This window comes from Oreochromis aureus, linkage group 22 (assembly GCF_013358895.1).
Source record: "Oreochromis aureus strain Israel breed Guangdong linkage group 22, ZZ_aureus, whole genome shotgun sequence".
Classification (NCBI taxonomy): Eukaryota; Metazoa; Chordata; class Actinopteri; order Cichliformes; family Cichlidae; genus Oreochromis; species Oreochromis aureus.
In genome coordinates this window covers 21,276,628-21,303,868 of record NC_052962.1, presented here as the reverse complement: position 1 = coordinate 21,303,868, position 27,241 = coordinate 21,276,628, and the positions used below count along the sequence as shown (strand labels likewise).

Here is a 27,241-nt window from a genome sequence, read left to right as displayed (position 1 = left end):
TTAGACCAAATGTCACTGTATTCTCATGGTCTCATTCTTTCTATTATTACTGTCTGTCTTTCCCTGTCTCTCTCTCCATTATCCCATCTCTTTCACTTTTTCTTAATCCGTGTCAGGTCCCACATCCAACAGCCCCACCTTGGCGACACTTAGCGGTGACCTGCCAACACCCTTTAACCTCACAACCTCTGGTCACCAGTTCCTAGTCCGCTGGTCTTCAGACCATGGCACAAACAAGAAAGGCTTCAAAATTCGCTATGTTGGTGAGTACCAAAGTATGTATCCCAACTTTATTTTACTACTACTTTTAATATAATGCATGGAAATAAGGACAACAGCAGACAGAGGCAGACAGAAGGAGCTGTTTGTACAATTTAATTTGCACAGTAAGTATTTAAAGATGTGAAAGTTTGAGAGCTTATGGGAAGAAAGTTCAGGAAAAAAATATCACAATATCTCGCTGTGCCTTATTTCTCTATCTTTAACATATTTTTCTAGCAAACTTCTGTCTGCCTCCTAAAGCACTTTACTGAAATGCGTTATAGGTTAGTTCTTAAGTTTTATCTGTGTGAAGACATCTTGATGAGCACAGATGCTGTTTTACAGCAAGCTTTGCATTTAGGCAATCTCGCACCTGGGCCTGCTGAGTAGCTTTAGACTGTTGGGTAATGAGGCTTGAGTGCCTTATTCAAGGACATTTTTGACAGTTAAAGGGGAGGAGACAATTTTACCAGTTTAGTTTGCTTATTCACTCCATATCCTCTAGCCAGGAGGTTGTTTCTTTAACCTTTGAAACACCACTGCACTGTATGATGAATTATGCGCTGAAGAATAACAGGAAAAAAAACCCCAAACGCACTCACACTCAGTAACCTTCTTTGGTGGCGGTGATTAATGTGAGCATCTGCAAGAAATGCTAAACATATGCTGTAAGCCTACTAATACCGGGGTTCAAATTCGGCGATGTTTTTAACTTAGAAAATCAAGCCAGTGCATGACGGTGAGTGTACTTCCTCCTTTGAGAAAACATAATGTGATGAAATTTTAATTACAATGAGAAAATTTTATCCTCTTGTCAGGTAGTAAAGTAAAATTTTCTCAACATATTATTGTCATTATAAAAAACGTCCATGTGAGATTAAAATCAGCAGTTTAATGCCATCAATCTTAAAACTGGTACAGGGGAAAGAACCATCTGATGAGATATTGTCAACTGGCTGCTTTGCTATATACTGATTAAACTTTCAGTGCTTTTAGAAATAAACTGTGTCAGACAGGCTTAATTAGAAATCACTGTACAAAACTGTACAAAACTTCCCTGGCACTGATTCTACCCCAAGAAAAAAAGGTGGGGGGACAAAAAACCCTCTCAACTCTTAAGTGGTCTCAGACTATTTTGGTTCAAAACCCAACCACACAGATACTGGGGCAGTAGCATACTAGAGGGACATACAAAACAGGCTTATCACTAATACATAAGGCAAGTTAAGATGTTGTTGTGGGGTCCTTGCCCAGTTTGGAGAATTACAGACCATGCACAATGGACCAAGGTCTGGGTAATATTAATATAATATGACCAAGAATAGTGTATATATACTGTATATACACTGTATACATATATATATATATATATATAAAAAAAAGATGTGTGAATCATGTAAAGATACTTACTGAAAGTGGAGGTGGAAATGAGCCTAATAGGTCCACTTAAACTTGACAGCTTTTTGGCAGTTGCAGCACGACTCCCTCCAGATGCCATTATTGTCTGTCGTAAAGGATTAATGTTTCCCTTTATTGAGAATATTTAATAAAGCTACCTATAGCGATCAATGACTTTGCGGGCGGTGTGTCCAGTAATGTCTTATGTCTGTTGTAACTCCACTCGCTGGTTGTTCAGTGAGAAGACTCTGCCAAGAGGGATTATGTGTAATTATAATTGACATTCATATAGTTGTCACATGGCTCCTAACTGGGTGAAAAACTTTGTCTTTTAAGATCACCTGGAAAGGTATGAGACCTGTTATGAACATGACCATCAATATCTTTAATTAGACTCTTTTCTCTAATTCATGGCTCATTGAGGAAAAGCATCGAGCTCTTCAAATCGCAAAGCACGTCTTGTACATGATAATTTGGGAAAAATCAAAGTCCATTAGTCTTCTTTTGCTCGACATCCTGTTGTATTATAAATAAGTAGTGACTCGCATTGATACAAGTTTCAGGAAATTATCTCAATCTTTGTAATTTCATAATAGCACACATGAAAATCTCTGCTAGTGGATCTATTATTACTGCTAACCTTTATAATGGTGTATACCTGCATGCAGATATAGTGCAGCACTATCTACTGAAATGAGCTTTACTTCCTTTGTGTTTATTGTGCAGGTTTCTGCAATTTCTGTAGCAATTTCAAATCCTTGTTTTTCAAATGTGCTTTCTTCCACTGCAGCTCTGTACTGCTCCACCCCAGACTCCCCGCTCCACGGCTCCATCTCCTCACAGAGCGGCGGTCACGTTAACAGCGTGGTGAGGTGGGCTTGCGACCGTGGATACCGTCTCATAGGCAACGCCACAGCAACCTGCCGCCGCACATCACTTGGCTACCATGCGTGGGATTCTCCTGTACCTGCGTGCCAAGGTGTGTTTGTCTCTGTGAGGAAAGTGCGCAGAAATGATAAAACTGTGCTGAAGAATTTAGTATCTGGAAAAAAAGCATTAGTAAATTCCATTTTTGAAATAGATACACAAAAATAATGCAAAAATCCTGAAATAGACTATTTGTTTTGATTCTGATCCATACCCATATTACACTGAAACACAGCTATTGCACTTGGAGTTTCCAATTTTGTATGGACTTGGATAAACAGATATAGCTTAGATTAGGTGTCACATCTCAACACAAAATCACAAACCCTTTAATTTGTTGTTATTTAGAGATTGATAGACTGACCAAGTAAATATAAAAGCAGTTTTTTTTTCATTTTAATTTAATAAAAAAGGAAACCTTTTAAAAACGTTTTTAAAAGGTTGTCTACTACATCTACAAGCTGTACATGTAGAAGACAACTTGTAATTGTTGCATGCAGCTAATCATGTTTTTCTTACTTTCTTTTTCTCTCGTTTATGTTTATATTCTCAGCATTTACTAAACCATATTAAAAAATTGGTGCCATCTTTGTTTCCAGTGATATTGTAGACAATATCATCGTGCTTCAAACAATAATTGGAAGCCACAGCTCGAAGCTGCCATCAATAGAGAGTCAAATGAAGGATGTATAGCATATTGTTGAATCTGAGTAATGTCACAGTGCTCTAATTAGATTATTATTTTTTATTTTTACTTTAATAACTTAATTTAAGTACATCTTGGAGCTGATTTACAGATATACAAAACATTTGCTGGTTTTTGATTCCCCATAAACATTTCAAAGGTACACATCAAACCTGCCTATATGACAGGCGTAACTGTGCATTTGAGTTTTTCTGTGCCTGTGTACTTGTTGTCATCTTACAAGTGTGCATCCATCCTCCCTTAGCTGTCTCATGCGGGGTACCCAAGGCTCCTATAAACGGCGGCGTTTTAACATCTGACTACTCCGTTGGAACAAGAGTTTCCTATTTTTGTAACGATGGGTACAGACTCTCCAGTAAAGAACTGACGTCAGCCATCTGTCAGCCTGATGGAACATGGAGCAACCACAACAAGATGCCGCGATGTTCTGGTTAGTAACACCCACGTACCGGTGGAATATCAACAAAATGAATGCCAAATCTGAGTAGCATCACAAATGTAAGCATATATGAAAATAGCAAACCGACAGAAAAACTGTGTTCTTCATTGAGATTTTCTGATGGTTTATTTTTCTCTTCACACTGTCTGACTCTGCAGTGGTAGTATGTCCCAGCATCGGGTCGTTCTCTCTAGAGCATGGCCGCTGGAGGATTGTCAATGGGTCACACTACGAATACAAGACACGTATTGTGTTCACCTGTGATCCGGGATACTACAGGCTAGGCCCCGCCCACATCGAGTGCTTATCCAACGGAGTTTGGAGCTGGAGGAATGAAAGGCCGCACTGTCAGGGTAAGCGACAAGGATACTCAAGGAGGGAAGAAATTTCATAAACTGACCTGTCACAATGAGTCTGAAACAGATTAATTCAAGCAATAAGAAGTATGATTCAGTACCTTAGTCTATATTGGTAGCCTCAAAGCACCGCCTTTGTGAGCAGTCTGGATAACAGACTGAGGTAAAGCAAGGAAAAATAGACCAGAAGGTTAATGTAACATAAAAATAAATGTCATTTTGTAAGTTTAAAGTGGAAACTATGACAACAGCAACTAGCTTTGTGATAGAAAGTTAGTGAAGGCCAAAACTCGAGTGACGCTTTTGCAGCAAAGTTTAAATGGATTTAAAATATATTTTAATGTCTTATTTCTACTAATGTGACAAGAGTTATTTACAAAGAAAACTTGTATCCTTTGAATTTGTTATCTAACTCAGAAGAGTCACAGTGACATTTCTAAACTGACATCTATTATTTCTTCTGTGGGGATTCTGTGACATTTTGAGTCAATGTCATTTTCCTTTAAAGAATTCTGTGACATTCTGAGATTTGCTATTATTTTCCTTGCCAGGCCTTTCGATGTGTGAGGACGAAAAGGGGAAAAAAAAGAAGAGAAAAAAACACTATTGGCACCAAATTTACTTGATAAACAGCTTGCCAGCATTGGTAGCATTTCTCACTGAAGCCAATGAGCTCTAGCAGCTACACAAATTAACTTGGTGCTAAACTGGTGCACAACTGCTTTTAAATTGCTTGTGCCTGACCGTGTGTTTCAGTTATCTCCTGCGGTGAGCTGCCATCCCCGGCCAGTGGAAAGAAGATTGGTACTCAGACAACATTCGGTGCTACAGCCATTTTTACCTGCGATGCTGGCTTCATGCTGGTGGGGTCAGCTGTCAGAGAGTGCCTGTCATCTGGGCTTTGGAGTGGAACAGAAACACGATGTTTAGGTATGTACCAACAGATCCAGGAGTGTGCTGAAAGATATACTATAATATAAATTATAGTATATCTAGACACTAATATTCAGCCTTGGGCTTACAGAATACACTACATACACACTCACACACACAATGAAGCACCTCCAGTAGAGACGGAGCTGCAAAGATGTGATTTTTCAAGTCAATCTAATGAGAGCAGGTTTCGACGGTAGGTATGTGCCTTCCTCCTCATGTGTGGCTGCACAGCTGCTTCTCTCTGACCTCGTCCACCTCACAGGCAAAACTATCAGGAGCAAGCTGCTGCTGTGCACTCACTATAAATTCATTTTGAATTTTCTCTTTTTATATAATCCAGAGAAAAAAAGCCAACCCCGCAGCTTTCTTCTGTCAGCGTGCCAGCCAGAGGTAACAGATGTTACCACACGATGTTGTCACTTCTTCGTGAAACCTCAGTAGAGGCAGCGCTTCCCAGAATACTTCACAGGCTGAGGGGGGATATGAGATGCAATTTATAAAGGAACGGTTCAATGAAACTTAACCTAAACTGATGAGGAGGCATGATTCTGTCAAGAAATAAATAAACCAAGTCCTGAAAAGTGCTATAAACAGCATTTTCCTTCAATGACTTTTCTTATTAGCCTTGATTTCCCTTCACTGTGCATATTTTGCAAATTAAAAATGCACAACTGTAGTTATTTATGCCATTTTTAGTAGTTAAGGCTAAAAAGCAAAATTGTGAACTTTATTTCCTTCCCATAATCCCCCCCACACCAAAAAAACCCGCATTTAAGCTGCCTTCTTTTTTAAGTGTTGTTGTGTGGTACGTTACTGGAAATGAAATGATTTCTGTCTGCTCTAACTTTGTAATTTTGCTTGTAAATTTTAACTGATTTCCTATTTGTCAACACACAGTTTTCAGCAACATAGTCAAGAAAGTAAAACGTGTGACCCGTTTGAATAGTGCCCTTTAACCTCTGTAATCTACACCTCAAATAGAATTTGAAATGGCAAGTTATTATCAGGCAGCCCGTTCATTTCTCCTCTGTTCCACTCCCTGGCTGTGTTTAAATCGTTGGCATTTGCTGACACCAGGGACACGGTGCAGGTTTTATCTACTGTAAAGAACAAAATCAATACTCAATCCAAAATCCCTGAGAGCAGAAAATACACATTCTCTTTTAACTTTGTGAAACGCCTTTTAAAGCATCTTGGGGTAGCTCCGTGCATCAATCAGACCTCTGTGAATGAATCTGATCAAGGAGAAAAGAGGGCCCCACACGCTGCTTGTTAAGTTTTTACCAAGTTTGATTGTTTAAAAGCACAAAGATGCCTTCATTTGAACACTGAAAGTGTTAGAAAGGGCAGTAATACAGTTGTGAAAATGTTGAAGTGGGAACAGAGCAGCTGAGCCTTGATCATAGCGCAGAAACTGATCCAATTTTGCTGTGTTTGCTTAGAATCACACAATGAAACTGATTCGGTGTGCAAGCCCTTAAGCCAAACTGTTATATAACCCCAAGAGACATTTTATGGATGAAATAAAACGGGTATATTAAATTTTTAACTATTTGAATATCTGCCGAACAGCCACCCACTATAGCACCTGCTCACAACAACAATAAGTAAATACAATGCAATAAAAGACAAAAGACACATTTGTTGAAACGTTGACAACCAGGAATCAAATTTTAGGTACTAAAAGTGCAAATGAATGAAGTTGTTTCAGTGTGTGCAGTCTGACCCCTCCCACAATCTCTCTCTCTTGCAGCTGGTCACTGTGGAATCCCAGAAGGCATTGTGAATGGCCAGGTTATCGGGGAAAACTTTGGTTACCGTGATACGGTCGTTTATCAGTGTCTCCCTGGGTTCCGACTAATAGGCTCATCAGTCCGTATCTGTCTCCAAGACAACCAGTGGTCTGGACAGCTACCCATCTGCATACGTAAGAAAAACACACGAGCTCACACTCACCTGTGAAAAAGATTCTGACACGTATTTGTCACGCATACACCACGGTAACCACTAACGTCAGTGGTTACCGTGGTTATTACTTTAACTCCTTATAAAAACCTTTTTTTCTAGCACTGAGGCATGATCAGGAAAATTATGACAAATTTGGCTGTTTGCTACTACAGATAACAAAAAAAACTGAAGTCAAATAGCGGCAATTTGGAGGAAGGGTTTGATAAAGAGCTCAGCAGTTCATTTAAATTTTGGATGTTTTGCTTGCCTGTGGAGTTGAAGAATCAATATCATACATCTTGGAAATCACTTTGGAGGCATACCAATGAAAAAGGCCTCATGTTTGACAAATTAAGATCTTCTATGTGAGACAACATTTGTAAGGTGTTGCAGTAGAACGGCAAAGCAAAACATGCAAATTGTCTTGGTAAATGTGATGTATGAGCTATCTGTTTCTAGATTATGATTGATATTTCTCTTGGGCCATCAATGCAACTGACCAATTTTGATGTCACACCTTAGCGATTCTGTGAAACTGACTGAAAAAGACTGGTTTTAAGAAGTCAGGCAAGGTAGTCCAAAAGGGAAGCAAACACAGGATTTTCATGGTGATGTGTCCCATGTGAAAATAAAAACTACTGATGACATAATTTTATATCACGATGATCTCATTTTCATTATTATAATTGTACCTACTGTACCCTGGAGACGTTTCCAGTCCAGACAATCATTTGCACTCAGATTCGCACCTATCTTAACCCCACTGCTTGTACCTATGCAGACATTGGGAGAACATACATTTCCACACAGAAAGACCCTGACCTCATGGTGTATTCAGACTCAGGACTCTCTTGCTGTGAGGCAACAGTGCTAACCGCCGGACCACCATGTGGAATTTTATACTCTGAGGTCCCAATTTTGGATTTTTGTCATACAGATCTTATATGAATTATATATGAAGCATAAACTTACTTACATACACTTTACTGTTTGGGGGTAATGTCAGTATTCCTGGTTAAAAACACCCAAAATGAACAAAATTCTCCATCTGTTCAAAATCTTTTCAGACAGCACTAAAGGGAAACGTATCTCATCTTCATAGCTTTCAGTGTTATTCTCCTGAGCTGCAAACTTATGAGAGCATAAAAGAGAAGCTGATGAGTTGCAGTTAAGGACCTGAAGTATTAGTTAACATTAGTTGTGATGATGTGGGAGCAATCCCAACATGGCGAAATCCAGATCACCAAGTAAATCATTCAAATTTTAAGTAAGTGGAATTTGCTCGAATCAGATTTTTCCTTTTTTGAAATATAGTTTGAGATCTTTTTCTTTTTTTCAGATGAAACACAATTACCTAAAATTTAAGCTCTTTAAATTTGTCCTTAAAGCAGCAGAGTAGTGATATGGCTATCACTACTGACCAAAGCTGAATGAGCAAGACTCAGTCAATTGTAAATTGGAGGTCGGGAGTCTAGATCTGGATATTATCTGATATAGTTCATCATTTAAAAAACAACTCCAAACATATCCTTCATGGTTCAGTGAATATTTAAATAAAAGCTGTTATGTTGTTATAAAAATTCCAGTAGTGTATTCACGTCATGCAATAGTCTCACAAAATCTAAAGTTCAGGTCTTTTTTTAGGCAAAGAATATAAAAGAAATGTTCTGGGGGCCTCGGATGATTAGTGATTCATGAGTCACTGATAAGTGCTAAGTAGAAAAAGTCAAGAGAAAGAAGAAGATTCACTTTTTTGACTTTGTGATTGAGATCTGAAAATGAAAAGTTATACATCAAGGCAGGGTTCCTGCTCATAATTGACAGCGGAAGACGAATAGAGTTAAGAATGAAGCCTTAATGCTGAAAACAACTGTAGGTTTTGTTCAGTGGGAAAGATGAAGAAGAACATTATGCACAGGATTAAACTCACTTTTGTCCTTCCTAACTATCAGAGGGAGTCTTTTTCTGTAAAGCTTCAGATCCTTAAAAAAAGATAAAAGGAACATTTTTTAATCAGCATATAGCATGAAGTCAGTAAAACTTCAGGGATATTGATCTAGTCGGTTAAGTAGCAGAGGGCCTTGTTAACAATGAGTCAACCCTAAAACAGGAATAGTTTTACAGGAGGCCACTGATATTTTTCCCACCTCTTTTTCCTGACTGTTTTATCACCAGTTTAGCATTTGGATAGGGTCAGTGTGAAGACTATAAGGCAATACCTGGACCCTACAGGATGGCACATTATTACTTGCCATTGCCAGAAGGTTTGTGGTCCCCAGTGGGAGCAGTATCTGCTCCTCTGTGCAAGGAGGAACAGGATGAGCACTGCCAGAGCTACAAAATGACCTCTAGCAGGCCAATGGTGTGGATGTGGCTGACCAAACAGTCAGAAACAGACTTCATGAGGGTGGTCTGAGAGCCCAATGTTATCTGGTGGGCCCTGTGCTGAAGGCCCGGCACCATGGAGCCCAGTTGGCAGTTACCACTGGCACCCTGTGCTTTTCACAGATGAGAGCAGGTTCACCCTGAGCATATATGACAGACATGAAAGGGTCTGGAGAAGCCCTCGAGAACATTATGCTATTTGGTTGTGGGTCAGTGATGGGGAGGAACGTCTATGAAAGGATGCACAGACCTTTATCTTTCCTGACTGCAAGGTATCGGGTATAAGTGTCGGGATGAAATCCTCGGACCGACTGTAATACCCTACGCTGGTGGAGTGCATCTCAGGTTCCTCCTGGTGCACGACAATGCATGTCCTCTTGGACTATGTGGACAGTTCCTGGAGGATGTTTGCCTGAATTAAATTCAACACAACATCTCTGGGACATTATGTTTCAGTCTATCCGAAGGTACCAGGTTGCACCTCAGACTGTCTAGGAGCTCACTGATGCCCCGGTGCTGATCTCGGGGGAAATCCCCCAGGACACCTTCCATCATCTCATTAGGAGGCCCAACATTGTCAGGCAAGCCTACAAGCACTTGGGCCCCATACAAACCACTGGGTTTGTAGTGTAGGTGCTTTAATGAACTTCACATCATTTTTTGATTTTGATTTTTGGGGTGTCTTTAAATTCAGCCCTTTGTAGGTTGATCATTTTCATTTCTTTCAAACAAGGTGGCATCCTTTTTTCCCCAGATATTACTCAGTCTATATCAGATAGATATCCAGCATTATTTTTTTCCTATTGAGATTTGATGTGTTATTTCAGTAATCATGACATGCATTGGCATTACCTCTAACACTGTGTATGAATGCACCACCAAAGTCTCCAGTAGTAGTGCGGATAAGCCGCACTACTACTACTTGTCAGAAAGATCAAATTTTAAAAAGAAATATAGATATTTGGGACTTTTATTTTTATTTTTACTACAGCCAGTACATAAATATTGTTTGAGAGCTATCCTCATTTGAAGTATTCACACAGTAGACTTGAGTAACTGTGGCTTCTCACCAGAAATCTTATAGGGCCAGAGGGTTAAAAATGCTGGTATGCCTTGAATGAGATAAGTAGTTGGGTTTAAGGATAAAACAGAGTGGCCTAACTTGCCCAGGCTACTGTGAAAATCTAAAATTGGTTACTTGCTGTGAGCATAGTGAATGTTTTTAGGCATCACACAGGGCACATTTGAGGTGGTGATGATGAAGCCAATTAAGGGCACCTTTTCCCGAAAGAGGCAGCCCATTTGTTCCCTAAATTAAGACCGTCTTTAAAAAACAGAGTTGGTGTCACAGTGTTGACGATTCGAGAGTAGACGGAGCATTTGTTTTTCATTATTACTCATAAAACAACAAACAATGTACAAAATAGGGCCTTTATTATATGCTTTTCTTTGCGTTCATCTGTGTCTATGTGGTCCAGATAGTGTCTGTATCATTCTGCATATCTCGGAGTGCTATGCTGTTTTTATTGAGGTTATTCATGCAGGAGTTATTGAGGGAAATCATTTTACAGCCAAATTATACTGTAATTATGGAGATGAGAGGCTCTTGTTTAGAGACACAAAAACAGAATGGTAATGAGACTATGGTGTGTGTGTGTGTGTGTGTGTGTGTGTGTGTGTGTGTGTGTGTGTGTGTGTGTGTGTGTGTGTAGCTGCAGGGCATGCTGATGGTGTCAGATAAATTTGTATCTTAGGCATGCAAACAAACTTCTGATTCTTCCTGATCAAGTGCTTTGCCTCCTGCCTCTCTCGTCTACTCTTGTCTTCATTATTTCTGCTCTGCTCTCCTCTCCTCACCTTAGCTGTTCTTTCTCCCTGTTGTCTTCTCATCCTATAGTGTCCTCTTACTCTCTGTTCCCTGACTTTCTCCTCCACCATGTTTTACCACCAACTCCTTTTCTTTTACGTCGGTTAGACTCCTCTCCTCTCCAAATAATTTAAAGGTTTGTCGTTTGCGAGGTAGATAAGAGAGTGACTGGCAGTAACACTAAAGTGCCTGTTTACGCAAACATCACATGAACGCCAAGAAGGCTCAGTGGATGAAACAAGATGAACAATTATGATGCACGATTGCAAACAGTGCACACTCGGTTCTAACACAGAAGATGGCGAGACCTAATATCTCCAAAATAATGACCCTAAATTAGGATCCCAGCTTTGCCTTCTCAGTCATCTGACATTTTCATAAATATTTATGAATGACTGTAGGAAAGGCATACATATTTGGCCCAAATCTGCACTTGATGTGGTTTTCGAGCCAGAAATACAAAGCTTCTGATCTTCATGTCTGGTTTAGATTATATCTTTCTGTAACTTTCATGTCTAAAAGGACATTTTACATGATTGGATTTTCTCAATTTAATAAGAAAATGACACAAAATTGGTACGAAATGGTTTTGCAGTATAAAGTTATGTATGTGAATGACATTAGTGGGTAAGCTACAGTTGGGTTGTATTAACTGCACTGCCAAATATGACAATAGAAACATCCCCCTAGCACACAGAAAAAAGAAATTGCAGCCACACCTTTAAAAGATCTTTTACGTGTTAACATTACTGCATCAGTATATACATAAATATATACAGTACTGTGCAGAAGTCTTGAGCCACTCCTCATGTCTCCTAGGCGCCAGAGTTTCTTTCAGCTTTTTAAAGTGGTCAAGAGCAAAAGTGCTCCGGGCTTTGTGAAAGTCTTTCAAAGTTTCTCTTTTTCAGTTTCTCATTTTCAGTCCTGTCATTATGTCTGATGATTTTTGGATGACAGTTGGGGATTTTGGGCAGGTGGGGTGGGGTGTTTGTTTGTTAAGAGGTGAAGAAAGAAATTTTAAACTTTTGTTTAAATCGTCATAAGTATTTATGGAGTAGGTCAGGAGAAAATTACAGCAGTATCTACGGCTATCTGTAAACCATGTTTGAGGCTATGTCATGGTTTGGGGCTGTATTTTAGTCAGTGATGTTTGAGAACTTGTCAAAACTGATGTAATTATGAAGACTGAAAAACACGGTGAGATTTTGATCCACCATCCAATATTATCTGAAAAGAGTCTGTTAGCAATAGCTTCATTTTTCAGAAGGGCAATGATCTCATTCTGAAAAAGTGATGAAAGTTTGCCTAAGAGAGTCTAAGGAGCTTGGAAAGAAAAGCATCTGGACTTCTTTAAGTTTCCTTGAAGATGTTTCATCTCTCATCCGAGAAACTTTTTTCAGTTCTAAGAGCAATTGGTGGAGAGTCCCAGATTTTAAGCCCTATGGGAGTGTCCCCAAGAGTGTCATGGACCCCCTATTGATCCTCTACCTAATCACACGAACCAAGGTGTGAAAATGGGTGTGGGTCATAATCAGCCAAGGTTTCGGGTGAACCCATTGTGAAACCGAGCCCCACCCTATCATGTGATGTACTGAGGTCAAATGGCCCAGGATTGGGAGTCACTGCACCTAGTGCTCCGATTACCACTGGGACCACTTGTACCTTCACCCTCCACATCTTCTCGAGCTCTTCTCTGAGCCTTTGGTACTTCTCCAGCTTTTTGTGTTCCTCCTTACTGATGTTGCTGTCATTCAGTATCACTACGTCTGTCACTACGGCCGTCTTCCTCTGCCTTTCCATCACTACAAAGTCTGGTTGGTTAGCCATCACCAGTTTATCTGGCTGTATCTGGAAGTCCCTGCCTGCTAGCATCTTGTACCCTGCTGTTATGTGCAAGATTGTCTCAGGGGCGTCTTTACACAGCCTGCACCTGGGGTCTTACCTGATGTGGTAGACCCCAGCCTCTATGGATCTTGTACTTACAGCATGTGCTGCCATGAATAGTGCCTCTGTGCTGTCTTTCAGTCCAGCTTTGTCTACCACTGGTGTAATTTCTGGATGTCAGCCACTTCCTCTATCTGCCTGTGGTACATACCATGCAGGGCCGGTCCTTCCATGATGGTTCTCTCCTTCCTCTTCTTTCTTGGGTTTCTGCTGCTTGAGCTATTCACTAAGCATACAGTCGGTTGTGGTCATCTTCCTGATGTATCCAAGGATGTCGGCCCGTCATCTCATTGTGGACAGTGGCTCTGGGGCACTCCCAACTAGTCCCGCCTCCTTCTTGGTGTTTTTCTCATAGCATACAATGAATCAATTAACAAGATGATGGAAAAATAAACAAAACAGTCATCGGTGTTACTGGCACAGCTGTAAATACACTAAATGTGGCTTATCAAGAGTGAAGACAGTCCCAAGCAAATGCACTGACTACTTCTGTTCAATAATTGCTTGTTACAAACTAAATATTTCAACTATTTTAGTAAATAACTGCCTTTCCATCACTACAAAGTCTGGTTGGTTAGCCATCACCAGTTTATCTGGCTGTATCTGAAGTCCCTGCCTGCTAGCATCTTGTACCCTGCTGTTATGTGCAAGATTGTCTCAGGGCGCGTCTTTACACAGCCTGCACCTGGGGTCATAGATCATGATGGTTCCTCCTTCCTAGTTCCTCTGTGCTTGAGCTATTTTCAGCATATGTCATGTCAGCCACTTAATTATCTGCCTGTGGTACACATACCATGCAGGGTGGTCCTTCCATGATGGTTCTCTCCTTCCTCTTCTTTCTTGGGTTTCTGCTGCTTGAGCTATTCACTAAGCATACAGTCGGTTGTGGTCATCTTCCTGATGTATCCAAGGATGTCCGTCATCTCATTGTGGACAGTGGCTCTGGCACTAACTAGTCCCCGCCTCCTTCTTTTCTCATAGCATACAATGAATCAATTAACAAGATGAAAAATAAACAAAACAGTCATCGGTGTTACTGGCACAGCTGTAAATACACTAAATGTGGCTTATCAAGAGTGAAGACAGTCCCAAGCAAATGCACTGACTACTTCTGTTCAATAATTGCTTGTTACAAACTAAATATTTCAACTATTTTAGTAAATAACACCAAATCATAGATCTCAGCATATGTTTTTTTAAGGATTTAATTATCTCATTGAAAAAACCTATCATGGGATTGCACATCAACATGAAAAACAACAGAATGGTGTCACTCTGTAGAAACAAATCTGTGTGCAAATAAATGTGTTCTTTTCTTACACTTTTTCCCTTAGCGATCAGCTGCGGCCATCCAGGAAGCCCCATATATGGCCGCACGGTGGGAAACGGCTTCAATCTCAACGATGTGGTCAGCTTTGTTTGTAATCGGGGTTATGAAATGGAGGGGCCTGCACGTGCTCAGTGCCAGGCTAACCGCCAATGGAGCCACCCACCCCCAACGTGTAAAGGTGGGGAGAAAAGTTAAGTGTATTCACCCCTAACCTTATTTATCCCCAACCTTTAATACCACCTTAGTCTCTTTCTTTATTTACAGTTAGTACCTTCTCCAGTAGCAACCATCCTCATTTGCCCCCATCATTTGTATCCACCTCAACTCTACCTCTAACTTTGTTCAGCTTAATCTCCTCTATTATTACCATCATAACAGAAAACTTAATTTTCTTGATAAAAACACATCTTTTTTCCCCTTAATTTTAATGAAGTTTTGAGGTAGATTTAGAGCTCAACATATGTCTAACCTGTTCATGGCTCCAGTCTCAAGAATAAAAACTTGTTTTCAGTAAGCCATAAATCTCACACCCTGATTGTCCAAATAACAGTCAGAGCAACTAGAATTGCTTCACTCACACGAGTTTGTACACAAGCTATCGGCCTTCTGCCCAGTTTACAGAATGAAGTGCCAATGAATTGGGTAAAATTAAAATGCAGCACATTGATGACAAGCCATAACCCTGCTTGAGTTCTGGATCCATTACAGACAAACCTGCCTGACCACCCTCTCATCCCTTAACATCTACTGCATTAACCCTCCTAAACTCCACCTCTGATATTTTGTTCCTTCTTCACCATGTCCTCCTTGGTCTGCCTTATACTAATCTGCAAAATCGCTTTCCAAATAGGGAAAATGAAGAGGGGGAAGAGAGATTGCCCTCTCTGGTTCATGCCAAATAACACATGCTTTTCTGTCTCTGTGTCCGTTTGTGCTTGTGTGTCTGTGTGTGTCTGTGTATAGTGGTCAACTGCTCTGATCCAGGTATCCCAGCCAACTCAATCCGGCAGAGCAAAATAGAGCATGGCAACTTTACCTTTGGCACAGTGGTTTTCTATGACTGCAATCCGGGGTATTACCTATTTGGATCACCTGTATTGACCTGTCAACCTACTGGACAATGGGACAAACCTCTACCTGAATGCATAGGTTAGTATCGTTCTCTCTTCCTCACAATCTTTGGAAAGACAGCATTTTAGCAAGACTGGTTTTGGAATTTATTGAAATGATTCTTGCATTTTTTCGTTTTGTTGCTTTTTATATGTTACTCTTAAGATTCCCTTAAAGCCTAGCAAGCAGTGTCATGTCAGCTTTTTAATCCTTAATCCTTGCATATATTTTTAATCTGTCCTTAGTTCTTGACAGAAGTAGCTGCACCTCCTCTCACAGAGCTTTGCTGAGTCAAAATGAGCCGTCCATTGTTTTCTTCATTTCTCTCCTCTGTGGATCTCTAGTCGTAGACTGTGGTCATCCCGGCTCTCCCCCAAACGGTGTGCTGAGCGGAGATAAGTTTACATTTGGTTCAACGGTTCGGTATTCTTGTCTGGGCGGAAGACAGCTGAAAGGAGAATCATCCCGGACTTGTCAGCTCAATGGGATGTGGAGTGCCCCCATGCCATTCTGCTCTGGTAACCATTTTAACCTCTGTTGAATATACAGACTTTAACGTCCACCCTATCAGAAGGACGGATATATAGATAGGAGTTGTAGATGAAAATCGAAATGTCTAAACATGCAGACTGAAGTGCGGAGAGCTTCATGCTTTTATATCCAGCAGACACTTTCCTGAACCTTTCAGTCAGGGATAATGGAAGGGATGGGTGAACATATAGAAGGAAGGCTTGGCACTAGAAAAGAGAGTATATCAGTATCTGTCTTATTTAAAGGGCTCCGGAGATTAACTTTACCCCACACTTACAGTCACCTCAGTTGTGGACTCTTAATTTCTCTTCTGGTCAACTAACCATGAGCCGGTTTCACTGTGTTTCAGAAATGTTTAACCTGTTTTTATGAGTGATTCTATGATATGATCAATACAGAGTAGTAAAGCAAATACTGAAATATTTCAGCTTATCTGTAGCTTTGCATTTTCTCAAGTATTAGCTGTGTTGCCTTTTCTACATTGAGTGGATTTTATTACAACGTTGTGGAGTGTAGCTGCAACACTCTCATTGTTCTGTAAAGTGCTTTACACAAGCCTTCAGTCCCTGCTGTATTTGCTGTATATGCATATCTCACTACTCACTGGGCTAGACCGTCTCTCCAGACAGAAAGCCTCCTTACCTTCCCTCATGTGTAAACAAACCATCTAAGTTATGTGACACTCAGTTGGCCTGCTGGGGGCATGATTGTGGCTCTCCAGACTGAGAGGCTCCCAGCAGCCGCTTATATAACAAACTGAGTGAAAATGCATTCCAGACGAGTTGACTAAGAATACATTGTTATTTACAGCAATTGCCCAGGGAGACTTGGGGGGTGAGGCAGGGTAATAGTTTAAGAAGCAGTGATTCATGTTTTCACCTGGCAGGTCCATACCAAAGATCTGCAGACATGAGAGTTCAGCCCAACAGCAGCACAGCTTGTTCTGTTATTCTGCCTGATGATCGCTGATGAGATAACGCATATATGAAGTGATGCTGTTTGTGATATTTGATGATATTTCCAGGCTGTGAGCGTAGAGCTACTTGAGACTTGGCTCTCTAAGATCTTAGATTTGCAAATTCAATTCACAAGCCGACCTTGCCACTTATCTTGAATATTTATTTATTAGGCCTATGAAATGAAAGACCTTGGCTTTTGCCATGCTGAAAATAACAAGTTGTTATGCCACAGCTTCTAACAAAAGTATTCAAACAGCCTATGGTATTCTAATAATCAGCATGCCAGGGAGAGTTTCAGCCTGCTTGGAATTTATTTATTAACAGTTCAGAGTTGGCTGAATTTGTATAATTGAACATGGCTTTGGTTTCATTCTGAGCCAAACTGTAGTTGTCTACCATCTGCAGAACCTTTAAGCAATACCTGAACATCTTAGGATTTTTACACTTACGTCCTCTCATGCTGAGAGCTAGAGGAGATTTTATAAACCACTCACAGGTTTGTCCATTAAATATGAAGATGTAACTGGGAAGGCTGGTGAAACAGCTTTTCTCCCTTCAAAGGTTAAACAAGCCTCTAACCTCCAAAACCTAAAAAACTCAGTTATGAATATGCCCTCTACTGTTTGCTTGATCTGAACAAAAACCTGAAGTAAAAGAAAGGTGTGATTTCACAGGGCACTGAGTGTGCCACTTCAGTAGTCACAAACAGTCACTTTTACTCTTAAATCCTTTTTCAGATTGAACAAATGAAATACTGAAATGCTGTATTAATTCCTCTTTAAAGGCACTGGGTGGATTTCATTACATTTGGCCAGAGCCAGGCCAATGTTTATCCTGTGTATCCGGAGTCCTAATGCTAAGGTATTAGCTGAAAGCTGTAAAGAAGAGTGCAAAGCAAAAAAAATACATTTCCCAAAATGTTGAGCTATTCCTTAATCTGTGCTTACTGGAAAACTAAGTACCTTCATCCATCCATCCAACAATTCATCCATCCAGCTATCTATCCTCTGCCGGTTATGCAGGGCCAGGTCATGGGGGACCAGACCTCCCTCTCCCTAGGCAACTCCTCCAGGGGAACACCTAGGCTTCCCAAACTAGCCAAGAGTTATAATCTATCCACCGTGTACTGAGTCTAACCCTGAGCATTCCTCCCAGTAGGACATGCCCAGAATATCTCACCCAAGAGGTGCCCAGCAGCAATCCTAGTCAGATGAACGAACCACACTTTTTGATGTGGAGGAATAGCAGCTCTACTCTGGTCCCTCCAGAATGACTGAACTTTTCACCCTATATCTAAACGCTTCTTTTGCCCAATTGTATCCGCAGTCTCATTATTTTGGTCACTATCCAGAGCTTGTTACCATAGGTCACTGGTCAGTTGTAAACCACAACTGACCAGTATAGCATCCACATGACTGCACATGTGGCCCGTTTCAATCTCCTTTTCAAGGTGCTGGTTCTCCAGCTGCTTTACACTTACCTGCGAACCACTCCAATGTGACCTACCATCTGATGAAGCCAAGAGAACCACAAGATCTGCAACAGCAGAGATGAGATCTCGAGGCTACCAAATGGTAGCCTTCAACTACTTGGCGCCACCTGGAAATTCTCTTCTTAACCCTTTAAAGCAGGGATGGGGAACTCCAGGCCTCAAGGGTCGGTGTCCTGCAGGTTTTAGATATTACCCTGGGTCAGCACACCTGAATCAAATGATTAGTTCATTACCAGGCCTCTGGAGACCTTCGAGACATGTTGAGGAGGTAATTTAGCCATTTAAATCAGATGTGTTGGATCAAGGACACATCTAAAACCTGCAGGACATCAGCCCTCGAGGCCTGGAGTTGCCCACCCCTGGTTTAAAGAGTAAATTAGGTTAGGGTTTAAAGGGTTAAAGATTATAACAAGATGTATTTTTAATTAAAACTTTTTTGTCAAAAGGTTTCATTTGTTCAGGTTAGTAGAATAAGTTTATGTAGATGTGTAAGAGCAGTGATTGACATTTTAAAGCCACCTGAGGGTCTGAGAGAGAAGTTTTCCCAATCCTGTCCGAAAAAAAAAAACGTACACACACGTGCACACAGCCTCTGTAAAGCTGTACCACATTGGTTGTGTGACCTCACACTTTGGACCCACATCTGTCGGTGTGTGAGTGTCCACTGGAAGTTGATGGGAGTGCAGTGTCTCTGATGCGTGTACTGTAAATGTAGGAATTCCCTTCCTTTCCCTTCTGTTTTTACATTCTTACCTGCTATTTTGTCAAGTTTCTGAGGCAAATAACAGAGACTTATTGAGTAGAATATTATTTATTTACATCTGAGAAACCGAGTTTGAAATCCTAAGGCATTACAAAAGACGTTATATCATCAAATGTTGTGTCTCTGCTACGTGTAAGCTCAATTTAGCAGCAAGCCTCTAGATATTTGTACTATAATACAAACAGAGCCAATGTGAATTGAGGTTATTTTTTTCAGAAGTATGAGTCAAAAACACAAAAACACTGCAGATACTTGTACACTTTGAATTAATTGTCAACAATAAATGTGAATGGAGGCAAGAAATTGAAAACGTAATTAGCAATCCAAATCTAACAAACATGAATCAAGTTATGATATTATTCACACTCACACATAATCCGGTGCAATTTTTAGACCGTTAACAAAATAGGCAGTACTGATCCGAAATGTTTGAGCGGAAATATATTAGTCCAGGCCTTGGTATTTGTGTGATGATGTGAGCTTTTGTGTGTGAAAGTGTGTGTTCCCAGGAGTGTGCTCTGCTTGTCAGACACAATTTGCTGACCAGGCAGCTCTACAAGGACAGAGCTAGGATCTCTCACACACACTCACACAGACAAACACACCGCTGCCTATTTACTCATCAGCACACATGCACAACCATGCATATGCACAGTCTGTATGCACCCCGTTGATATTTAGAAGCAGCCATTGGATATTTCTTTTAAAATCCCATGTCCAGTTTGCAGTTTTGTTTTCCTCACTTAACCTCCTAGGACCTGCCGTCCACATATGTGGACATCACATTTTGCGGTATTTAGACCAAAATACTCAATTTTGCTCTACATGGGCTTGATATCCAATTACGAGGATATTATACTGCTACTGTTCTATCAAAATTTTTAATGAATATCCTCATTTGTGGCTCTCATTTTTCTTAAAAACAAAAATAAGGTAAAAAAAATGGAAAATTCTTTGTTTTTACATTCATCGGGCCCCAATATGCCCAAATATCCAAGAGAAATTAAAAATGCATGTCGTGGAAGAGTTCGGGTCTTAGGAGGTTAATCCTCACATTACAAATAATAAACCAAAGTTGTTTATTTCTTCATTTCTTTGCTTTGATAAGTTGGAGTCATTTTTGAAACACAGCTCATTATACAGACAGTGTGTCCTGACTCCAGGATTAGCATCAGTGTAATCCTTAATTCGGTATAAACCAGTAAGGAACCTGTGAGGGACCTAAGTCTGTATCCTTTTTTGTTTCCATGTAGGTGACACTACTGGCTCGTGTGGTGACCCTGGCATTCCCTCTCATGGTTCAAGAGAACAAACAGATTTCAGGATCCGTTCTAAGGTCTACTTTTCCTGCTCAGAGGGATATGAACTTATAGGTTCTTCAGAGAGGATGTGTTTCCCCAACGGGACCTGGTCGGGCACGCAACCCTTCTGTAAACGTACGGGGATATTTCTAATTGACTTAAATCTATCCTAAAATGGCACCTTGTCAGTTATTCAGTTATTATGAACCCACACATGTTTCAGTGTTTCCATCGTCTTAGAGTTGACACTTGCTGAGGTCCACAGGATTTTCTCAGTCTTATTCCTTTTCCATTTCTCTGTCCTGCAGCTGTTCAGTGTGGTAATCCTGGCACTCCCAGTAACGGCAAAGTATTTCGCTTGGATGGAACAACATTTTCTCACTCTGTCATCTACTCGTGCATGGACGGCTATCTGCTCACTGGTCCCACCACCAGGCAGTGTCAAGCCAATGGTACCTGGTCAGGCACACAGCCCAACTGTACCAGTAAGTTATCTGCTTTGATTTGACTAATAGGCCGATACATATATAAGTACTGTCTAGTACATTTGTTGGTGTATTTTCAATATTTTGTCCATGCAATCATGAGGTGACTTTGAAGAGTTTTCAACTGTATGTAATAATTACACTCTATATATGTAATTGGTGTATTAAATCTCTTGCAATACCCTGAAAGTTTGCAACCAATAAATATCTGGGTGTGAGATTAGAAAGCACAGGCGACGCTGTTTTATGTCCTCTTTTAAATTATTATGTCACAGCATAGGAGTAAAGAAATAAGCCTCAAATCTTTATATTTTTACTGCAGACAACAGAGTAACTTATATAACCTTGATCGTCATTTACTTGAGTTCATTTGCTTATTGAATTCTGTGGGAAAAATCTCCAAGAGTAAATAGCCATAAAACGTAACCTTCTGTTCCCATATGAGATATAAGCAAAGTCATAGTTGAGCAAGTGGAATTTACTTAACAGATAAGTTGTTTTTTAAGTTTACTTGAATAATTCGTCTTATTTCAATTAAATACTGTGCACTCCAAACAATGCTTTACTTTAAAAAGTTATGTAAAGTGGTTCCACCCAATGGTGGTTAGTAACTTCTAAGAAATTGACTGTTTTACTCTAAAATGTTGAAGACTCGACAAAAAGCCACTGAGTTAATTTGCCAAAAGACAGTATTTTGCTGAAATGTAACAAATGACTCAAAAAATAGTAAAAAACTATAATGTATTAAAAGAAAATGCCTCTAACATATATCTATAAACTGTGTCCAAAAGTAAAGTACTTCTTGATAATGGGACATCACAGAGAATTCCCAGATTATATTAATGCTTTCCAGTATCCAGATATGCAGTAGCATGAAAAAAAAGCTTAAATCAGAAATGCTATAAATTCTTAGATATGGGTTCCCAGATGGAAAAAGTATATAAGAATACCTGATTTAAAGGAAATGGCTTTTACAGTAGACTAGTCCACATCTATTAACAGGCATGACACTATCTGGGGTGGGTTTAGAAGCATTTAAGCTGCCTATTAGACTATGAAGGACAGTGCCTAAAAAGTACACTCTGGGGAATCCTAATGCTCCTTAAGAGAGTCCCAGGACAACCTCAGCCATTTTTAATATCACTGTTGTTTCATTCATGAGAAGTGACACCCACACAGAAATGTGATGAGATCACACAGTCTGATCAGGAATTTGCTATCGACTGCAAACTCACCATTTTCAAGAGAAGAAGCTTTATTGGAGATAATTACATAATGTTAGTCCCTCTACTCTAATATAGCAGTTTTAAAACTAAGATTCCTGAGGCATCATTTTCTGATATTTTCATCTAGATTTAATCTGATCTGTACTTTAGGGCCTGAATATTTTTCACACTTCACCTTCTTTGCGCCCTAACTCACCTTTCCTCTTTCTTTATCTGTTTAGTTTATTACATCTGTCACCTTTGGTGTCCTCTTTCTTTCACTTTTTATTATTAAATTACCTGTATGGAAAGAGTCTAGATTAATGAATAGTAACAAAATCAAAATTACCTTGTACCATAGCATGGCCTATAAAGTAATTTTGATCTCTATCTCATGTCGTCCACTCTAACCCCACTTGTCCGTCTCCATAGTGATAAACTGTGGCGATCCTGGCGTGCCAGCTAATGGCCTTCGCTATGGAGAAGACTTCACCATTGGTCAGAATGTTTCATTCCAGTGCCAACCAGGATATAGAATGGAGGAGGATGGATCGCCTGTGAGGATGTGCACCCAAAATGGGACTTGGAATGGAAATATGCCAATATGTACAGGTAAATTATACATTCCAACTCTTAACTCTGTTCAACCCTTAAATAGTACTTATACTGCTATTACACAGTAGCAAAACAGACCCTTTAAATTGCTCTGTTCCACTTCAGATACTCCCATTACTACACATTCTACTATCTCCTTTCTCTGTCCCATTACTATATATGTACATTTTACATAGTACATGTAGCATATTACTTGCATGTTGCAAATACTACATGTTTAATTGTGTCGTGCATAAATATTGTTGAATGTCTCACTGTAAATTTTAATTACATACAAAACACAAATTGGCAAACAAAAACACACACAGAACCTAACAATAGCAATACATAAAGCTAGCTCGCTAGCTAGCATTGGCATTGCTATAAAGGCTAAAGTATATAAAAATTCTTTGGTGGTCCCTTCATTTGTGCTTTGCAGTAATGTTGTAGGTAGTTGCAGTGCAGTGCATATATCTGTATTCCTTAGAGTTAACACACTGATGCAATTTAATACATCTTTATGTTGTTTTTATTATTTTATTCTTATTTAAATCCAACAGATTTTGTACATCATTATACAACATATGTTTGTTTAATAGCAGTGGACAGATGCAAAAGTTGTGCTTTACTGTACACCTGCTGATCTATTTTACTGTCAAACAAATGTTAAAGCAGTCATATTGTTGAAGGCCTCAGTTTCTCAGGCCTGGAGACGGGTCAGTAGGTGCCCGGCAACCTGCAGTCAATAAGGAAAAACTTGTATTCCCCGCTGGATGGTGAGTGGTTACTAAATGTTTCAAAGATGATATCACACCAGAAACCTCCTTGTAATTGCTTTGGTTGCTAACAAATTGCAGGGTTTGTACAAACCGGATTCCAAAAAAGTTGGGACACTAAACAGATTGTGAATAAAAACTGAATGCAATGATGTGGATATGGCAAATGTCAACATTTTATTCAGAATAGAACATAAATCACGGAACAAAAGTTGAAACTGAGAAAATTTATCATCTGAAGGGAAAAATATGGTGATTCAAAATGTCATGGTGTCAACAAATCCCAAAAAAGTTGGGACAAGGCCATTTTCACCACTGTGTGGCATCTCCCCTTCTTCTTACAAGACTCAACAGACATCTGGGGACCGAGGAGACCAGTTTCTCAAGTTTAGCAATAGGAATGCTCTCCCATTCGTGTCTAATACAGGCCTCTAACTGTTCAATCGTCTTGGGCCTTCTTTGTCGCACCTTCCTCTTTATGATGCGCCAAATGTTCTCTATAGGTGAAAGATCTGGACTGCAGACTGGCCATTTCAGTACCCGGATCCTTCTCCTACGCAGCCATGATGTTGTGATTGATGCAGAATGTGGTCTGGCATTATCTTGTTGAAAAATGCAGGGTCTTCCCTGAAAGAGATGACGTCTGGATGGGAGCATATGTTGTTCTAGAACCTGAATATATTTTTCTGCATTGATGGTGCCTTTCCAGACATGCAAGCTGCCCATGCCACACGCACTCATGCAACCCCATACCATCAGAGACGCAGGCTTCTGAACTGAGCGTTGATAACAACTTGGGTTGTCCTTGTCTTCTTTGGTCCGGATGACATGGCATCCCACATTTCAAAAAGAACTTGAATCGTGACTCGTCTGACCACAGAACAGTCTTCCATTTTGCCACACTCCATTTTACATGATCCCTGGCCCAGTGAAAACGCCTGAGCTTGTGGATCTTGCTTAGAAATGGCTTCTTCTTTGCACTGTAGAGTTTCAGCTGGCAACGGCGGATGGCACGGTGGATTGTGTTCACTGACAATGGTTTCTGGAAGTATTCCTGAGCCCATTCTGTGATTTCCTTTACAGTAGCATTCCTGTTTGTGGTGCAGTGTCGTTTAAGGGCCGGAGATCACGGGCGTCCAGTATGGGTTTACACCCTTGACCCTTACGCACAGAGATTGTTCCAGATTCTCTGAATCTTCAGATGATGTTATGCACAGTTGATGATGATAACTGCAAAGTCTTTGCAATTTTTCGCTGGGTAACACCTTTCTGATATTGCTCCACTATCTTTCTGCGCAACATTGTGGGAATTGGTGATCCTCTACCCATCTTGGCTTCTGAGAGACACTGCCACTCTGAGAAGCTCTTTTTATACCCAATCATGTTGCCAATTAACCTAATTAGTGTTAATTGGTCTTCCAGCTCTTTGTTATGCTCAAATTTACTTTTTCCAGCCTCTTATTGCTACTTGTCCCAACTTTTTTGGGATTTGTTGACACCGTGAAATTTTGAATCAACATATTTTTCCTTTAAAATGATACATTTTCTCGGATTAAACTTTTGATCTGTCACCTACGTTCTATTCCGAATGGAATATTGACATTTCCCATCTCCACATCATTGCATTCAGTTTTTATTCACAATTTGTTTAGTGTCCCAACTTTTTTGGAATCCGGTTTGTAGTTTGTATAGAAGAAAATGCCTTTTTCATAAACACTCGCTATTTAGTCACCAAGCTGTAGTTAAACTTGGATAAGTTCCACTCATCGAGTGGAAGTGAAGCTGTAAAAAGTTTTACGCAAAGCAGAAACAGGGATGTTTGCAGTGCAGCACCATATACTAATTTCATGCTAGTGACTGTCAGCCACCACTTGCCAACCAGTCACAGAATAGACTTGCATACAGATTACAGACTAGCAAACGGTGGTTATTAGACAGTCACTCACCAGGCCCTAAACAATATGACTGTTTTATCATTTGTTGATAGTACCACAGACCTATAGTAAGGCTTGGATGAATAGGGATTTAAACAGTGTTTCATTAACAGAGCTATTTTGGGGCATTTGTAGAAGATTGTGTTTTTTTGTATGCTATTAAACAATCACTAGTAAAACAATATTGCTATAGAAAGGAGGTTCTGCTACAGAAAAATCCTACATGTACACTTACTGTGGTACACCTTAAACTATATATAACCCCAGCTTTCTCTCTACTGACAGCAGATTCTGCTAACTTTGTAGTTAATGCCTCTAGAAAAAGAAATAACAAATGCAAACAGTCACATCACTGTCACCTCCAATACAGCTGTTAATGTACACAAGTCTCACATGATGATACATTTAAACTGAATTGAATGTAAGCAGTTACTGGTTGTAATTGGAAGTCTGGGAAGTCCAAGATAAGAAGATGTTTATGTACCCTTTTTACTAAAACTATAAACGTAATTTTAAATCAATAATTGATCGACTACTAAAACCAAAAGTCTTTATTTTCTCACGTGATTTTTACAGTGCAGTCATGTTAACTAAGAAAGAGCATCAACTGCAGCTGTTCTAAACACAACACTTTTCCCGCCTCACTCTCTTTCCTACCCTTCCCCCTCTTTTTCCCCCAGCTGTGACCTGCTCGGCTCCACCTGCCATCAGTAATGGGGTACTGCAGGGCAATGACTTTGAATGGGGCAGCAGCGTGAGCTATAGTTGTTCACCTGGATATGAGCTCTCATTTCCAGCTGTTCTGACCTGTGTCGCCAATGGCACCTGGAGCGGCATGCTCCCGCAGTGCTTACGTAAGCATCACATTGAACTTTGGTTGTAAGGACACATTAATTACACCAATCACAAATGGAGCAAAATCTACTTTTGTCCTTGAACTTCCAAAAAATTGAGTACATTCACCATTTCTAGCAGCACAATTGAAATGGTGTTTTTATGTGTTTTATTATGTGTGTTTGTCTCCGTGTTTGCAGCCAAATTTTGCGGTGACCCGGGGACTCCAGTAGGTGGTTTCAGAGAGGGACGAAGTTTCATCTATCAATCAGAAGTGTCCTTTAGCTGTGCTCCGCCTCTCATACTGGTCGGCACAGCAACTAGACTTTGTGAAAGCGATGGCACCTGGAGTGGAACGCAGCCGCGCTGTATTGGTAATCCATTCATATCCACTTGACAACAATACAAAACATTCAGATTATTGAAAAAATGATAATTAGGAAGCAAACATTTGCTTCCTATGTCTCCAGTTGTAATGCATTTTGGTTTAGGTGCTTCTACACAAATGCATTCTAGCTCTGAACTTTTCTAGACATCACTCGGCAGAGCTGTAGAACGCCCATGCAGTCAGACAACGAACGGTCTTTAACCTGCCAGCTTCCTCACACAAAGTCTGTATGACATCCAATTGTGTGCACATGAGAACAGAGCATTTGATAGATTTCACAGCGAGAGAGCGGTCGTCATCTGTGCTACCTCCTCCTGCTCTAACAAGGCAGCTCTCTGGCCAAAAACAAACAGTATTTTCAGTAGTGAGAAGT

At 40.2% G+C, this 27,241-nt stretch overlaps 1 protein-coding gene across 1 annotated transcript in view; it reads left to right on the top strand.

Annotated features, from left to right (window-relative positions):
* The window catches only part of LOC116322741 (CUB and sushi domain-containing protein 3-like), a 374,565-nt gene that overhangs the window by 331,928 nt on the left and 15,396 nt on the right, over nt 1-27,241 (top strand). The window contains exons 50-63 of the mRNA XM_039605961.1: nt 117-263; nt 2,450-2,638; nt 3,537-3,722; nt 3,890-4,084; nt 4,844-5,017; nt 6,777-6,950; nt 14,501-14,674; nt 15,460-15,645; nt 15,951-16,124; nt 20,605-20,787; nt 20,961-21,137; nt 22,775-22,954; nt 26,327-26,500; nt 26,681-26,854. Of these exons, the coding sequence (XP_039461895.1) occupies nt 117-263; nt 2,450-2,638; nt 3,537-3,722; nt 3,890-4,084; nt 4,844-5,017; nt 6,777-6,950; nt 14,501-14,674; nt 15,460-15,645; nt 15,951-16,124; nt 20,605-20,787; nt 20,961-21,137; nt 22,775-22,954; nt 26,327-26,500; nt 26,681-26,854 (2,487 nt within the window). The remainder of the gene's footprint in view (nt 1-116; nt 264-2,449; nt 2,639-3,536; nt 3,723-3,889; nt 4,085-4,843; nt 5,018-6,776; nt 6,951-14,500; nt 14,675-15,459; nt 15,646-15,950; nt 16,125-20,604; nt 20,788-20,960; nt 21,138-22,774; nt 22,955-26,326; nt 26,501-26,680; nt 26,855-27,241) is intronic.